Raw genomic sequence first — 18,804 nt, forward strand, 5'->3', positions numbered from 1 at the left:
GATCAGTTGGATGAATGAAAACGTTCTCAGAAGACACTGACAAAGAGAATGACATAGTTAAGGAGCCCTCACAAGGCATGAAGCATCATCATGCCACATAAGAAATATCACCAATTCAAAAAGCCTGATTAAAGTACCTCTCACGGAACGCACTAGCGGCAAACTCCTGCATGACCTTAAATCACTGCCTGAGACTGCACCCATCAACATTTGTATAAAATAAACTGGTTCAGCTACTTCAGAGCCATACTCTATTATACAGAAAAAATAGCATATATTCCATAAAGAAGTTTTCCATCTACAGTAACAGGTGATGGTTTTCTCACCTCAACTGCCAGTCTGCTCACTACAGGCATTTTGAGCAATGCTGAGCTCTCCTAGGACCTTACTAAAATTTGTAATTCCTCTATTATAATTTTGTAACAGAGGATCACTACACCTGATCTGTCGAACAGCTTCAGAAGACCAAGAACTTGATTTCTTAGATTTATAGTCTTTCATATGTCCAAAACATCCTGGTGCATGTGTCCATCAGAGACAGGACTCCTGCCTAAACTCTCAACTTTACATTTACCCACATAGATGACATACTGTTTTTTCCAAATGAGGAAGTGTCAGTCTAGTTTTTATACAGCAGAAAAGAGATCGGTAAATCCAGGAAGCAATTGCAACTGACAGGATCAGTTAGTAACAGTATAGACACAAAGAGGAAACCAAAATCTGGCTTTCTGTTTTTGCAGGCTGTCAGAAGAAGCATTTGCACACTTGGATTTCCCCACCCATCCACCTCCCCCCCCCACAAAAGTGGCAAAACTCTCAATGGGGCCAATATATATTATTTCATTGTATTTCCTTATAACATGCACACAGGGCTACAGGCACAGGCTTCAGAATTACATTCCACTGCTAGGAACAGAGGTATCCTCAGTAAAACCTGAAAAAGCCAGACCTTGTTTAAGAACAGAGGCCTTAGAACCACTACTACAGTTTACTTATAGACTAAAAGTACCTCCAGTCAGCAGAAAACTTATGAAAGTATTTCTACATGAAAATAAAACAAAAAGTTTCTCTACTCACCAATAGCTCCCCACACCCAACACAGATAAACACCTTCCACCTAAAAACCCTGGACTATGTTGATACAAGATTTTACTAGAAATAAAAACATTTATAGGAATGAGGGGGGAAATTTGTTATTATTTTTACTGCTGTTTCATCACACTGAGTCAGCATTTCTGGAACCCTGACTTCACCAGAGAAAAAACTTCCTTTGGAAAAGCTGATTTTGCAGAGTGAAATACCAAGGGCCCTGAATTGGAGAGACGGGAACATCAAATGTCACTGCTTCAAAGCAAGCACCTTACAGAGTTTTATATATCTGAAGCACAGTTCAGCCCTTATCACAGTTCAGAACAAAAGTACAGCTATAAGAAAGTACCTTCAAGTAAAACACTACCATAAAGTTCCCAGACACTCATTACTTAATTTTAAAACATCTTTCAGATTTATGCACTCATAATAGAAATCCAAAACCAAGCTGCCTTGAAAACACTGAGCTCCTAGAGTCAACAGGATGGGAAGCGTACAATGCTCAAAATTAATCTCAATGCTTACCTCTATCAAAGAGGAGGATTTTACACCAAACGTTTTTCAGTAAGAGCTCAAAGACCATGAAAACCAGCCTCCTTACCCAGACTCTTGAAAACCTGTCCAAAAACCAACAAGCAAAATGGGCAATTTCAGGGTTCCAATTCAACCAACACTTTGCCAGTCAAGCAGCTGACTGCTTGTCAAAATTAACAATCTCCCTTTCGGAGGACAAACATCCACCAAATAGCAGTATTTCAGTTAAGCCTTTCTTGTCGTAACTCCAGAAACCATCAGCTTGCCCAACTCACAAAGAAACTCCCCGCTCTTTTAAAAGAAGCAGGCAAGAAAGTACTAACATCTGAAATCTGAGAGGAAAAAAAAAAAAAAAAAAGGAATTGCAGTAGGAAAGGTCAGAACACTGAAACCCTAAGAAAAAATGTAGATTCTTATTAGGTAAGAAATTTGGTACAGAAATCAGAGGATGAGGATAGAGGAGGTGGAGGATGACAAAGGCAATTCTACACTTATCAGCAATGACAAGTGGGGAGTACATCTGTATGCAACTTGGCCGTGTCAATCATCCAAGTTTATTACCCGTATGTGACGTTGCTCCTCCTGTTTTTGTCGGTTTTGTTCTCCTTCCTCCCTCCTGGTCTACAGCTCCACCAGCTACTAATGGAGATTCAAAGTCCCTTTTTTACTGAAACATAACCCTGTTAACTCTAAATGAGCTCCTCCTTTCAAAGATTAGCTCCAGCATAGGTGCTGCAGGAAGGCACAGAGGCAGAGGTGATGCTGACTGACTACCCTACACAAACTGGTCCCACAGACACGGCGAGGAAGGATGAGCGAGAGCTACATCCAACGGTGAGATCGGTAGGTGGGTAAACAGGCGGACAGACAGACAGCTAATAACAACACGTACGTACAAAGGCAGGAAGATGCACTACTCTGAAAGCCATTCCTGCTGCTTCTCCGCCCTCCAAATAAAGCACTAAGCAACTGTTGTGTCACGTTTAACAGCCAAACACACTCCATTGTAAGCATTTCCTCACTCACTGTCAGCATGCTTTGCCCAACGTACCTTTGCAGCAAGCAAAAGTTACCATCAAGGTCCTGTAACTACAGCTCCTGTTCAATAGGTACCTCAAGCACAGAAAGACTAACAGACAGACTAATAACATTTTACTGCAGTGCATTTTCATCATATCAATTGTCAGACTTTTATACAAATGGATAAGATACTGTTATTTTTATAATGGCACATTTATGATTTTGCAGTATATAATTTCATACTTCTTTGTGAATTCAAGGAAACAAAGATCATGTCTGTCAGGAAATTAAGTCCTGCTTAGAAAGTAACAGTTAAGACAAAATGAAATCTCTTATCAATATTGTAACTTCAGTTACCCACTCAGTATCTAGGTAAATACAGAGGAATAAAGCTCTACAAACTGTCTCAAAATGTTTTGGTGCATCAATAAAATATTACCGTCACCACACCGCTTCCAACTAAAATATTCTGCATTTTCATTCAACACTGACAACAATGCACCAGCACATTAGAAAAAAAAACAGTGAGAATGAGAAGATGATAAATGCAGAATAAAGTATCACACAGAAGTAAAGCTCTCACACAACCTTTCCCAATAAAGCCACAAGAGGAAAAAAGAAAAAAATCAAGCTCCAGCTCTTTGTATTCCTGTAATAGTGCCATTACAAACTACGAAGGAATTTCTCTAGAGAACAACAGTAATATGTTCACCAGTAACTCCTGCATCCTGATAGTAGGGTACCCAAGCACTACCAGACAGAGCAATCCAGGAAAGTTACTGCAATATGCAGTAGGCTCTATCCCTTAGAGACATTGTAAGTTATCCCAATACAGATGCCCACAATTCAGTTGTACTACTGCCACAACTACTACAATATTCTCTCACGTGCAGAGAAATGCTAACATGCCTGTGTACATGTGTATCCACATACTGGCAAACATACATAGACCCCTCACCAAACAGAAGAGTCATCGGTAGCTCTCAGCATCTTTGCTTGCAGAAAAAAAGACCAGCCAGGTTTACACAGTGCTATATTTGACTGCAAACCACCCCCAGCAACGCCTCTGAAAACTGACACTCTGCCACTGCTTTATGATCTACTTTAGTGTTTCTCAACAATACCTGTGCCATAAACCACAAAGAAGTTCAGAGCTCCAAACCGAGGAGTTCTATGTAGGCACAGAATATATCCAAGTTAACAGGTTTCAAGTTCAAAATCAAATCCACATAAATATCGGAGGTACAGATACCTGTGCACTTCCCTAGTAATTACAATTGATCATTGGCACATAATGTTACAAAGGGAACAATACTAATTAAGAAAATTAAACCCTTCAACATTAGGAGAAACAACAGATGAGTGTACTGTCAGAGACTGAATCAACCACGAGATAATATTGCTACTCAGCAATTTCTAGCTCCAACTCCTGCAGCCTACCCAGCAGGCACCCAGCTTCCCAAATGCAATAAACTTCATGACTAACATCCACACAATCACAGCCAAGATGCCGAATCAAACAGGTACTAATTGATTACACGTGAGACGTGGGCTACTTCGGCTGGGTTGCAGTGTATGAGATGATATGGCAACCTCTTCTACTCCAACCAACCGTTCCATCCTTAGAGACCAAAAACTTCACAGGCTATAGTTACCTTTGGCTTGTTTGGGGTTTGTATTCAGTCTCAACTTTCTCATTCCTATGAAACCATGATCAACACTAATTTGTACTGCAACACGCCAGAGAGTCTTCCAACACCTCACTCTTTCAGTGTTATTCAACCACAGACTCTATGGAGGTGTAACAAACCTGCTTTTAAACAAATCGGTGTTTCATCTCAAAAGACCTCTGCTTTCAGAGAGCAACACTACCATTAATTACTGAAGACGAAAAAACAAACCCTAATGCTAAATTTAATCTGAGTATCAAAGTCAGGTTTATAACCAGCAATGCAATGCATTAATTTAAGACTCAGACTTTTGACTCATCAGCTCACATTAAAGGAGAAGATCCGTACAGGGTGATGAAAGGCAAAGTCTGGACCCAGCAGCAGAATGCTGCAATAACAGATTACAACACCCCGATCTCTGGACAGCCACGCTAGTGACTACAGACACCGAGAACGTACGGTCTAGATCCCAGCCCACCCCCTGAGGAGCAACGGAAGAGTCCGCTATTGCAGTTCAGACATTTTACACAATAACGCTGAAAATTAAGACATCTCTGCTGTGTGTTTTCTTGAAAAGCAGCGCGTTTAGAGCGTTATCAGCCTGTCATTCAAGCAGCAAGTCCACTGCAGTACTCGCTAGGTGCACCCTGTACAAGTGTCAGGAGGAACAGAAGACCTGTTACGGAAAGCTGCTCACTTTATTACATAAGCTTTCATAACTGCAAGAGCTGTATTATTTCAGATAAAAATACAGTAAAAAAAGTTTCTGGAGCTTGGAAAAAAAAGAAAAAATATCAAAGCAACATTACTGTTCGTGATACCAAACACTGACCTCCACAACCTCAGGCTTCTACATAATGAGATTTGCTGGCTTTGAGAGAGCTAAACTAAGTGCAAGGGAAATTCTCAGCTTTTCTTAAAAATATGGTTGTGATGAACTCTGACTGGTTACGCAGCATCTGTTACCTACAGGTCTGCTATACTCCATAATCTTCTTCTCCTAGCTCATAGGGGGAAAACAAAACAAAACAAAAACCCTCTCTTGAGCTGCGAACTCCACCCAAAAGTATAACCCCATGGCACAGGAGTCAGGCTGACATGGTAAGCTAGCACAGACACACAAGCCAGATCTTTCCTAACGATCACACCAGCTGGATTATGTCCCTTAATTTCTGTGCTAAGACTGCCCATCAGTTAGGAGGAATCAACACATTTTGAAGACTCCACCAAGCATCTCCTAAGTCACACATAATGGCAGCTATGGAAGAGCTTGCTGAAGGAAGCCTTACCGTCCAACACAAATGGAAGCAACAAACGTATCTGACAGGACATCAGCAGTCTAACATAGGACTAACAGTTTCCTTCCCACTTCAAGTGGGAAACAGGAACAGAAACTCCTGCAACAGCTGGAAAGACCACTTCTACTTAGCCAAACCAACACAGTCTACCGTAGGCTGGACATTGTCATGCCGAATCCTGAGAATGTAGAGTAAAGTAAATCAGATTTAAGTACAATATCCTCCCTAGGTAACCCACAATATCTAGTGGGCACTGGCAAGCACAAGCCTTTGTGACAAGAGCATAAAAACCCTCCTGGAATCAACCTGCAACAGCAGAACTGATCCCATCACCTTCTAACACAAAACACACAACACAGTTTACAAAGGCAGACCTAACTCTCCAGCTCTTTCAAACACAAATTGTCAGGGTGAAAAACATTACAACAGCTCCAGAACTATCTCCTTGTTGGAAATCATAGTTGGCCAAAAGGCCAAACTGCATGTGCCTGCAACGCAACACAACACCACAAGAATTCTTTCCCTCCAGACCAGAAGGGCCAACATTTGAGGCTCATTATTAATCAGTCTTTGGGGGACAGACTGCTTAAATGTCAATGCTTTAATCGGGCACAAAAAGATTACAAAGAGAATTCCTTGAGGCAGTTATTTTTGTTGTATTCGGCAAAAAATTGCTAGACTCTCTTAACACGCTAAAAGATAACCAATAATTAGCAGAGCTAAGGAACCTAGAGAAACCAGATGCAGAATGCTAAATAATTTGTGCTTCCCTGAACCAAGGGTATTTCCAAAATACTGTATTGAAATCATCAAAAGAGGAAGAAGGATGTATCACAGTTTCATCCAACAAAGGAAAAGCCTCTATATTTTAGGTCTGAGGTCACTGGAACAAGAAGACCTCCTAGTTCTCGAAACAGCTTGTCTGGCAACACTAGCTTGAGCAAAGCTATTTTATGGCAACGGCAAGCCTCTTACAAGAAAGGACATCAGAGCTCCGGACATCCTTCATAGATCTGTTCTCCAACATACTTCTCAATGAAAACTAATTTTTGCACATGCTTGGGGGAATGGGGAGAAAACGCACAAACTGGAAGTGTATGCCAATTGCATGGTCCTCAGAAGCGTCTAGCTCCTTGGTCATTGACAAGCTCCCTTTTAATGTCAACAGACTCATCTCCACCTGAAGATGCCAGCTCCGTACACCCTTGCGATGGGGATACAAGCACAGTTTTATTAGACTGTGCCGTGTCACTGGGCAAACACCAGCAGCAAGTCATCAACCTGGCACTCTCACCCCAGTTTCCTCCCACAGCGTACATACGTGCAACTTCGTTAAGACTTGAGTATTATTTTCTTACTATTTATTTGTGCTATAAACAGATACTCAGTTCACCTCCCATGAATTGACACAAGAATCTGCTTTGTCAAAATAAACATTACAGGAAAACTCCTCTGCAAAGCCTATACAAATAAGTTTTGGTATACTAGCTGAAGAGATTTTCTTTTAAAAAAAATTCTTATTTTTTATTATGACTTTTTTATGCAGTACGGTATTTTGGGGCTTTAATATTGTTTCTATGAGGAATTTCACACCTACACGTCTTGACTGCTTGCCCTCCACCCTTTGCAGTTTTGGAGAACAAAAGCAGAAGAGAAATGTATTTTTCTTCTATTTGGCAACTCTTCTGAATGCCAAGTGTACTTGCAGTTCTCTCCCACCTCCTTCCACACCCTCTTCTCGCCCTTCTTCACTATTCCAGCATCTCCAAGGAGTTTGTACTGCAAGGTCAGTAACAAGGCACTGGGCTTGCCTTTTAACTTGGATTAACAGTTTTGTAAACCACATACTCACTAGCTAAAAAGTCCCTGAAATTCACTGTTTACATTGAGATACTAGAATAGAAAATAGGTTTTTAGAGCAATGTTACATTACATACTTAAATTTTAATTCATCAGTGAAAACTTTTAATTAAATTATCACTCTGCAGATGAAACTAAGTGCATGACCCCATGGAGTGGGGAAAGGTATACACTAAAGGAAATAAGTTGCAATAAAGAATTCCAGGACTCCATCATAATTTCTGGTTTCACTCTCAGAGCTGTCACAGCTGCCATTAAAATAAAAAACCAGTTTTTCAGGAACAGTAATTGGAAGCAAGGATAGGAAAAGTAATCTTAGAGCTACAACACTTCACACGCTCCCTGGAAGATCAGTGGGAAACAGCCACCCTGGCTGCCTCGAACTTCGTTTGCTCCTTTAACAAGGAGCATGTTTAAGGTTCATATGAAGCAGAAGTCTTATCACCTTCTGAAAAGAACCAAACCGAGCTTGATGCTGGAAAAAGTTACAGGTACTAGATTACCTGGTCACCAGCTTGACCTTAGTAGACTGGAACACAAACCAGGAGACACTGCAGCCACCACCTGCTTGCTGACAGCTACCGCGGCATGCTTGCCGGTGTGCAAGATCCCCACAGCTGTTCTGCAGCATTAGGAGACTTCCATGACAGCTGGGAATCATTTTTCAACCTCCTACAAGCTAAACTTACCACCACCCTATCATCATAGTTTAGAGAACCAGGCCTCGAAATATTTCATCAATAACAACGCATTACCTAGTCTGCAAATATCACATCCTAAATTCCACATTTACTGTGAAGATTATCACGAAGCAAGCTGCCGAGATCTCTGTTCTTTAGTTACAGCTACTTTGGCCAACAGCTTGAAAAAGATCTATAAATACTATCTGTGTATGCTTCTAGCATGCTCTGACAACCACACCGTGAAAACAGTGAGTTTCTGTTTTACAATAAACTCCCAGATACAAAAGCCTTGTTGACAACTGCATCGTCAGTCCAGAAAACCCTAGAACCGCTGAATGCATCTTGTAAAGCCAGCTTCTTGGAACAAAAGTTAAATAAAAAGAACAAGAAGGATGCGCATCCCTTTCAGGACACCTTGACAGTCCCCTGAAAGCTTGCTGCCAGGGAGGAAGGGGCTGCACACAGAGACATCTGAAGGCAGATACACAGCCGTGTTGATACAGCTCAAGTCAAAGCAGAGACCACCAGAAAGACCAGTCCAAGAGAACAAGTCCCCCACCAACCACCAGAACCCCCTGCCAAGGTGAGCCATGGCTCTTCCCAGGGGCTGCTGTTGAGAAAGGCCGAAAGCATGAGGCGTTGAGAGCCTTTTGCACGCCATGCCTCATGGGCAGCAGCACCGGCAACGAAATTCTTCTCCACAGACAACCAGCCCATGTCAGAGATCGGGCTGCACTTTCTGAACTGAGGCGAGGGAAAGAGGAGCGAAGGGCGAGAGATTTGGAGAAGATTTTGTGCTCCAAGAAGAATTTCACAGGACGACTAGGAACTGGATGTATTCTGGAGATGTTACTCAACAGCATTTCTTTAGGCTAAGGACAGCTCTTCCAGAGGAGAGGTGAGTGAAGACATTGCCACCACTAACCAGCAGAAGTTACTTAGAAGACCTCCCCCAGATCCAGGAACAGAGGTCCCACCAGCACCTTCTAATCCAGCGAGCTCCGCAGCAGAACTAACAACACACGCAGACCACAATCGTCTTCTTTCCTCCCATACAAGATGTATATGCATAGGAGTGCCCTAGAATATAGTTTCCTTTAAAATCCTTATTTTATATACATCTTTCAGAAAAGATACCTAAAAACCATATCCATAAGGTGTGCAGTAGACACCCATACATATGCACACACAGACACAGAACAGTCATAGAAAGTAAGTGACACTGACACACAAATTACAAAGCCAAAATGTTTGGTTACCTCTTTTGTTGTGGCCCTACTTCCTTCAAATGAATCCCAACAAGCAGGAGCAAGTAAGATTAGGCAACAGCCTCTGACTTTTTGACATAACTACACATAAGAGAAACACCGTATGTCCACTCCACTTGATTAGGATGTTCAGATTCAACAATTCCACCACGTTTTAGACACAAGAAGGGCTCGAAGCCACAAGACCAGGCAGCATGCAGCTGGGCTCATCAGCTTCATTAACATCATTCCTCAAGCTCCCAGAGGCTCAGACTTGCAACTCTGTCTCAGCTAGACCTAACTGCACACCCTTTTCTCCAGCCAGCTAGACTAGCACTTTCAGACAGCAGCGCTACATGTTTCAAGAGGCCAAGACAATGCTTGAAGAAACCCATTCACTCTTATCCCGTAACAGAACCACATTCCTACTCACCGCTTCATTTTAATGCGTCAGAATTGGAAATGACATCCAGCAGCCAAACAAGGACAGTGGAATGGCTTTTCACCTTGCCATGTGTAACTCAGTGACTCACAAAGCATAACCCCTGAACTTGCTGCACACAATGCCGATACACGTGAACCACTGTCCACAGTTACCAGCACACTGTGACTTGATCTTCTCTCTAACACATCCATGTTCTGCAGAGCAGACTTCACACATGAAGGAATCCACATTAGTCATGACCCAAGAGCAGCAGTTGGGAACCAAAAACGAAGCATCAAACCCAGCTGGTCCTGGCTGGCTACAAAGCAGAGCAAAACAGGCAGGAGGAAAGGCCCAGAGCAGCTACATTACAATAACCCTTCCAATTCTGCACACAAACCCCAAAAAGCATCACTTGCCAGAGGCCACACCTGCACACTTCTGTCTTACAAGGCCAAAGAGGTAAAGATACTCCACAGCACAGGTAGAGGTTAATGTCAGGCGAGCCCCACACCAGCGGGGAGCGAGCCCCACACCAGCGGGGAGCGAGCCCCACACCAGCGGGGAGCGAGCCCCACACCAGCGGGGAGCGAGCCCCACACCAGCGGGGAGCGAGCCCCACACCAGCGGGGAGCGAGCCCCACACCAGCGGGGAGCGAGCCCGTTGGTTTAGCGAAGCAGGTCTGAGTGGCCACTGCAAAGAAAAATCCCAGGCCCTGTCCACGGCGGGGAAAGCAGCAGCAACGCAGTCCCCAGGACGCTTCACAGCCCCCTGTCTGAAAGGGATGCTTTGGAAACCAGGTGACCGTGATCACTTCTCGCACATCGCACAAAGCCAATCGCTGGGACACTCCCGGGAGTTACCGCCAGTTGCTTTACACCATAATGATACAAGCACCAGATACTTATATATTTAACCCATGAAAAAGCCTTGATTGGCCCTCAGCTGCCAGGGAGATCAGAAACCATAAAGTCACAGCTATTAGATGGAAGAACTGTAAGCGTGTGCCCAGGTTATCAGCACTACGTTAGGTGATGAACAACAAATGTTCAGTATAATCTACTTTTCTGAGGTTTTTATTACAAGTTTACTTTCTTTGGCATTTCACCTCACCTGAAAGGCAAAAAAGCAAATGGATTGGGGAGGGGTTTTGTGGGTTTGGTTTTGACTTACCCACCCCCAGCTTTGGTTCATAATGCTCTTGCAAAAATAATTAATCAGGAGAATTCATACACCTACTTCACAGCACCTTAAGCGTCGCAATGTTTCCCTGTTTCCATCTTTGTTCTTTTACTCCTTTCAGTCCTGCTCGAATTTTCCTGTCCAGGAAAGTCTTCAACATCCTTACCCACAATACCAGTTAATACAGACAGAGATTCTAAAAGCAAAAAAACCACCTGCCCAGCAACATTCATGCTATTTTCCCTACTTGTTTAATATTAAATTTTTTGAACAAGGAAACTTTGTTATACAGACTCTAAATTTAATAAAAATCTATTTGTCAATGACACTTCAGTAAAGCCAGTATATGTACTTGAAGCTGAAACAGTGCCCTGAAACCTGATTTATTTGGTTGGAACCATGAATCTATATTTGACAGAAGTCAACAGGCCTTAACTGTTAAGAAAGCTGGAAAAAAATATTTATTCCTGAGAACCACTAGCAAAGTTTCCTTGCAGGTATTCAAGACAGACAACAGCTGCAGAACAGCCGAACCAGAAGCCCTCCTCTGTGAACGCAGCACCTTGTCCAAGGCTCAACATAACATTATTTGTGTCTGAGACATAAATAATCAAAAGACTAAGACGAGCAACACTTTCAGTCTTGCTGCTGAAAGCACAACAAAAACAAGCTCAAAAAACTGGTCAAAAAACAAACACAAAACCCTCCTAAGACAGACAGCAAAGGTCTGATAGTTGAATATTTACATATATTAACATTTGGTTAAAAAACTGGTAAAACGCTCCAATATTGTATTTTGGTTCATCTGAAACAACAGATGGACTTTATTTTTTAAGTGCAACTAATTTAGGGCTGATTTCAGCTTCAGAAAGTGTGTTGTACTTAAGGCTTCAACTAGTGATAATCTCAATTATTTGGGTACTGAAACATATGCCAAGTTGTTGAGTACTTCTGGCCAGGAGGCAGGCAAATCCACGGTACGTCATGAGTGCGGAGCCGTGTCCACACAGCAGTGAGCACAACTGCAGTAAAATACCCAAACTCCACCGATTTTGTGAATTCAAAGTCAGTCCAACGACTGGCCACAGAACAATAACGCAAAAGGAGGTTAATTTTAATTAGCCAGAAGAGAGATTTGACCCTGCCCAGTCTTGGGGAGGGGGATACCACATTTTACCTGCCCCGGTTTCCCAGAGGTGTTTGGGAAGACTGGCCGGCTACCAGCACACATGCACCAATTCGTATTTACTTGAATTTCTAGAATAAAAGACTAAGGCATGTCTATCGAAGAACATCATTCTCGATCATCTCAGAAAACAAGGTGCAAGCACAAAGTTCATGAAAATGAATTATCAAAAAGCATTTTAGTGAATTAGTACAAGAGTTTACACGCTCGGCTGTTTTTATTACAGGAAAACCACAGGTCTAATTGAGATGAAGACTCACGATACTGCACAGTATTAAGAAACAGAACAATAAGAGACAATTACCCACCCAAAGCACTCTTACAAGACAAAACAGAGGAAAATGTAAGCACCAAAAACTTCCTAACTCATCAAGCTGGCAGCTGAAGAGACACAGGTCTCCCAAAGCTCTGAGGCTTGACGGACGATCCTCTAGGATTGTCAACACTGTATTTATCAGGAACTTAAATACATTCATTTAATGAGCAGCTTGGAAAAAAATGTGTTTTGTTTTACGTTCAACTGAAAGCTATGTGGCAGGGAAGTGCAGGAGGAAGGGAGAAGGTTTATTACTGTTTCATAGTAATAAAGAATTTCAGGACCTGCTCCATTACAAAGAAACTATATTCTGCTGGTGAACAAAACTTAATTTTAAGAGCTGTCCACTGCCAATACGATATCCAACATGTCGCTCCTCAGGTACCACTGCTCTGAACTTTGATTTTATTAGGCAGTTATAAAAAGAAAAGCGCTTTACAACACATTTGATTTAAAGAGACTAATCTAATATTTAAGAAAACCTCACAACTCTAGGTCTTTTCTAGTCTTAGAAAGACGCTAACAGGATGCAGTACCAACGAAGCAGCGCGCAGGACGAGAGTGCAGGCACTCTCAAGTCGCCCTCCAAAGCTGCAGTTACTCAACTTTTTTGCTAATAAAACTGCTGATTTTTCCGCATTTGATTGTTCAGTCATACAGAATGAAAATAAATGTGTACCTGCTACCTTCACAAGGCTGCTTATAAAGTATTTGTAATTATATTACATGGGTTTATGTTTTTGTAACCGTAAATAATGGTTGTTGTCATACGAGCACAGAAAGGCAACCTGCCTAAGATACACAACGACCCAGCCAGGAATTTATTAGCAGTTAATTGCAGGCACGTCGGTGCGTGTTGGCAGTCCCTGTGGTTATCGCCCAGCGATAACCAGTGCATCGACGGGAAAGGTCTCGCCCAACTCTCTCCACGCACAAACCGAACCTCGTCCCTGCAGAGTCAGGGACACAGCTCCCCAGCACCGGCCAGTTCACCTTTGACAGACAGGCTGGTGAGGTTCTGGCAAGGGCACCACAGCACAGAGCTGGAGAACAACCTTGAGTATTTTACACCAGGGAACTACTAGCTCTCTTCAGTTTTTGCTCCAGGACTGTTAGGCACATGACAAAGGATTATGAAGCATCAGCTATAAAAGAATATATCACTAACAAAAAGAATAGAAATGAAAATATAAGACAGGCAATAGAAAATTATGGCAGAAGTCAGGGTTCCATCACTCCCCTTTCCCTGTTTTGGAGGCCCACATATACTACCAGTGAGGAATTTTTATTAAATACAAACCAGCATCTGCAACTTCATTTAATTCAAGTTTCTTTTCACCTTTAAGATAACTGCAAGGATCTAGATTTTTGAAGCAATTGCACAGTTCTCATTATGTTAAACAACCTCCCAAAACCCAACACCGTTGTTACACTAACACTGCTACAAGCTCACTGTGAACTACAAAAACAATGGATTTTAACACAGGCTAATCCCCTGTTTCACCTACTGAGTTAACAGAAAATTATTAAAAGGGATGAAAAAACCCTCTTCAAAATACCAGTTATTTCTGGAAACAAGAAGCAGATGTTCTCTTCTGTTTGGCTCAGCTATGCTACAGTACAAGAGTGCCTTTGTTATGCTGTCAGCAATAATTTATTTTATTTATTACAGCCATTTTATAATGCCCATCAATGTACTATTTGTGCATGATTTAGATCAATTTCTCTATATAAAAGCAGTCAAGAAGCATCACACACACACTCCAAATAGCAGACCCCGTTATGACACAATTGTGCAAATTAGGTTTTTCCCTTTCCACTGCATTAATAAAAAAGGAACAGGAAGAGAAGGAGGAGCTAGTATTGCCAAATAAAGTTGAATTAACATTAATCAAGAATTTCTGAAATGAGACAAAGCTAGGAAAATACAAGAGCTTAAGAGTATAAAAATAAACTCGAACTCTTTGAAGTCAAATAAAGGCAAAGCTTTCTGAACAACAGAAAGGAAATACTGTCTAGAACAATGTCATGAAGAACTAAAAGGAGACTATGTTGGGAAAAAGATCCATTAAAAATGGAAAAGAACATGCTCACAGGAGGAGGAGGAGGGGGGAAAAAAAAGAAACCAAAGGAAAGAGAAAGAGAAAGAAAAAGGAGCATAATCACTTGCTGGTTTGCCCTATCAACCACTAAGACCTTATCTGGGGTAGGCATTAAACCACTCCCCAAAAGACTAACATCACAGCCTTTGTGTGGATCTGATACGGAATTCTGGGCCTCAAAAAACTAAACCTTTAATTAGAGAGCATACATGGTGGCATAAACATTTGCCCTTCCCTCCTACTCTTTGAGCAAACTATTTCCTTCTATTAAAATATTCCCAAATTGCTAATTCAATATCCCCACCCGTGACACAAGCAGCAGGCAGGATGACGTGCAAGGCAACGCTAATGCGTCGCACGGGAGCACGTCCATCCCACATCCCCAACCTGCAAGAGCTGCAGGATCTGCGTGTGTCAATACTCGCACGTGAACACCACGCAGACACCAGCACAGCCCTGGAAGACACATGCAGACTTTAAAACATTACACAAGTGTATGAAATCCTACAGTTTAAATATTGGTATGATTTTCTTTTTTTTTTAAAGTGATTAAGTGTCTGATTACTGCAAAGGTTTCCTCTACCTGCCAAGACAGGGCGCACAAAGATCTGTCAGGACCATCGGTTATTGAAACTAACACCTGAGAGAACCCTCGCAAATTCTGCACTCTCAGGCTGAACCCGAGGGACAGACACGACAGACAGATTTCTATAGCGTCAGCACACGGTCACCAGCAACCGATGTAACCAACGAGTCCCGAGTTTCACTGAAGGGGGACGCATCCTCGACTGGCAATCGGCCGCAGCCGCAGGTATCAGCCCACAAGCAAACACTGTAAAAGACGTGCCACAAGGCAGGCCAGCTTGCATGATGTATCTGTACAACTTTATGGTGCACCAGGGCAGAGGGAAGAAAGAAGATGAAAGAAAAAAAATGCAAAAGTTTTCCCAGATTTGGACAGTACCAAAAAAACTTACTCCAAAAAAAAAAATGGAGTAACAGAACAGCAATTACATAAAGCTGTATACATTGGTAAACGTCAGCAACAATCTCTAGGAGTTCATCACAATAATTCCTCCCGCCAAATAAAGTAAAGATTATAACACATGGAGTATCTGAGCAACAACAACCAAAAAAATAATCAAGTGTGTACATGTCTAATATGCATAACTTATACACTTTAACAATTAGCAAACATTGGAATGTTACCACAACACTGAAAACTTGCCCTAACAGAGATTTTTTCCAAACAAAAATATTTGTAGCATCGAGAATTAGAATTTTTACTTGAGCAAGCCAGCTAGATAATTCCCCAAAATAAGTAAATTATGAAAATATTTTAAGATCTCCCTGCTTAGCTCCTTAGGTCTTACAAATTAAAACATTTTGTCAAGAAAAAGTCCTAAAGATCAAAATCACATGGATAATCGTACCACTCGTAAGCAAAATGCGACGTGTGGATTATTTACCCGTATTTTTCCAGAGACTGCCGTACAGATGACAGTCACGAAGCACCAGACCACGCTACTAATCAGCGCAGCCCCAACCCTGTAATTTGTAATACCCACGTAAACTGCTCGTGTAAATTGCAGGATCAGAAATAGAGAGGGGAGCAGGAAGGTCTGAAGCGATTGGAACTTCTGTGGGTCAAGCAGCTTTGGTTTATCAGAAAATACCAATCACAGTTTGGGGAATTTCGGGGGTTTTCCTGGATAAAAATGCAGTCAAAGTGCAGGAGCAGCCCCATGCAGCTGATTTCACGTGGGAGGAGCTGATGATACCTTTCTATAAGAGTAGGAGGGGAGAAATGAAGACACAGGTTTTGTCCACGCACAACTGGATACTTCCAGACTGGAGTCACCAGCTTGTACATCCCGCACGGGGACACCCCAAACTGGGCTCTGACCCTAATGGCTGCGCTGAGCAGGTTGTGACTTCCCTGACCAAGTCTTACAGAGGAAAGCTGACAAGTCAGGATGCCTGGCACGTTTTTTTTTTTTTTTTTAAAAAATGACATTGCAATTGTTTCCTCCAGTTCCCTTATCACCCTCCATCCATCTGTCATCACATCTCGCAGCATATGCTGGGGAAATCTGGCAGTGTGCAGCCGTGGCGGGGAGGCTCGATATTTTGGGGCTTTTTTTTTTTTGCTTTGTGTGTGAAGAGGTTGTATAGACCCAGAGAGGGCACCACCCCTAGATACACCCTGCTCTGGAAACGTGGAAGTGCTTTGCTCATCGGGTTCATTTCTAAATGTACCTCAACAAAAGTACCCCAAGAAAACAAAAGCGATTTGGCTGTAATTATCTACCCAGCAACAGGCAACAAGAACAGAGGCCCCAAACCTGCCAAGTTTTAAGTACACCTTTGACTTTAATCACGAGTAGTCTCACTGTGCAGTGTCTCTAAATGCCTGCCAAAAAAGGACCAGCTTAACAAGGGAATTAAGATTTTTTTTTTTAAAAAAAAAAAATCATTTTAGAGGTGCTATTAGTTAGATTAGCAAAGATTAGATTTTTTTGTTTTCCCCACAATTGAGATACCTTGGCAAATTCAAGCCTGCACACAACCCTGATGTCAGTCTCAGCGGGAATCTGCACAGATCTACATGAACCCACAAATGCAGCTGGACATAATGATATCTGACAGTTTCATGTTACAAGGTTAAGCAAAATATTTACTTTAAGGCAGTTTTAGCCAAAATAAGGCAACAACTCTAAAGAATTCCATGACAATTGCTGGGGGGGAAATTGGGGATGCCCAAAAAAACCCAAACCCACAAAGAAAGAAAAGCCCGACACGGCTGTGAGCTGTGGGCATGGCAAGAAGCAGCAGCGGGCAGACGTTTCGGGCCAGGCCAGATTACCTGTTCCCCGAAGCCAAAGCCATGACGAGCCAGCACGGTATGCCTGCTCACGAGTGACACTTCTGCCATGAACCCGGTTGCCCAACGCTGCAAACCACACAAGCAAAGGAATTTTGCTAACTGAAGACTGAAGGGAACGAAAGAAAGGTCTGAAGCAAGAGGGGAGGGATAAAAATAAGAAAACAGAACAGAGAGATTGCCTCAACATTAATTTAGGGAGCAGAACACAAGGAGGAATGTATCATATCCCAAGGCAAGTAAACACTGGGACTGAACATGTGTATTTCAGCCACTTACAAGACCGACTCGAAGGGGAACTGGGGTCCCTGTCCCGCTGGGACGTACCCTGAAGCAGCCTCCGCAGCAGTTCTCCCTGAGAAGCCTTTTCATAATTAACTTATAAGGAAGACCAGGCAGGACATTCTGCTCTCTATGAAGTGTCAAGGGAGAACAGATGTTTTCCGGTCTCAAAAGGACAAAGTCAAGAGCATTATCATTTCATACCACTAATTCTTCATCACATTAAAAAAAAAAAAAAAAAAATCACAGCAAGGGAAACAAATTTTAAAAAAAAGGCTAGGGTAAGTAAGCAAACAAACTCCAATCAGCCTTTCAGTGAAATGCAAATGCTATCAAATGTGTTTCATTACTAAATTAATGCTCCCTGACATTACCATTCCCAAAAATACATGGCTGATTACAGACTAGCTTGCGGGGAAGGGACAGAGAAGGTAGTTAATTGGAAAATGCGTTTTATTGTAGCTCACCAGCCTCACACATTTCTACACTCCCACTCACTGGGGAAACAGCTCTTTATGAAGTCTGCGAAGCATAACGAGTTTGGTTTTGTTTAAATCTGCATCACTGTACAGGTAAGCAAAGCCTTTCAGCTTGCTAACTTTTCCCAGAAGTTTTGCATCACTGAAATATGCATCATTTTACTTTTCAGTGATCTACCTCCTCTTCTTCTTCCTACGGCTTGCCCAAAGTCGTTCATAAAGCGCCTCAGGTCTGTGCCCAGCGTGTTACCAGATGTTTAAAACGCTGCTGGTCTCGAGAGGTCCAACTTTGGAAAGGAGAAATAAATAAATAACTGAACTCTGCGTAGAAGAAGTTTGTGAGCGCCAGCCTGGTCCTGTGCAGCACCCAAACGCCACAAAACCTCAGCACCGAGCAGAAAGCCTACCAGAACACAGATTTACACCAAGAAAAACTAATAAAATAAATAAAGACCCAGCCGGGAAAGAACCCCCTTACCTCCGGAGTCCTTTCCGATGGTTTCTTTCGCAAAGCCTGTTTAATCTTGGGGTCCACAGGAGAGGTCAT

At 42.3% G+C, this 18,804-nt stretch overlaps 1 protein-coding gene across 2 annotated transcripts in view; it reads right to left on the reverse strand.

Annotated features, from left to right (window-relative positions):
• The window catches only part of RAPGEF6 (Rap guanine nucleotide exchange factor 6), a 127,411-nt gene extending 108,607 nt beyond the window's left edge, over nucleotides 1-18,804 (reverse strand). For both annotated transcript variants that reach the window (XM_086471081.1, XM_009961468.2), the window contains exon 1: nucleotides 18,736-18,804. In XM_086471081.1, the coding sequence (XP_086327207.1) occupies nucleotides 18,736-18,804 (69 nt within the window). The remainder of the gene's footprint in view (nucleotides 1-18,735) is intronic.

Source organism: Leptosomus discolor, chromosome 10, assembly GCF_034619465.1.
Source record: "Leptosomus discolor isolate bLepDis1 chromosome 10, bLepDis1.hap2, whole genome shotgun sequence".
NCBI lineage: Eukaryota > Metazoa > Chordata > Aves > Leptosomiformes > Leptosomidae > Leptosomus > Leptosomus discolor.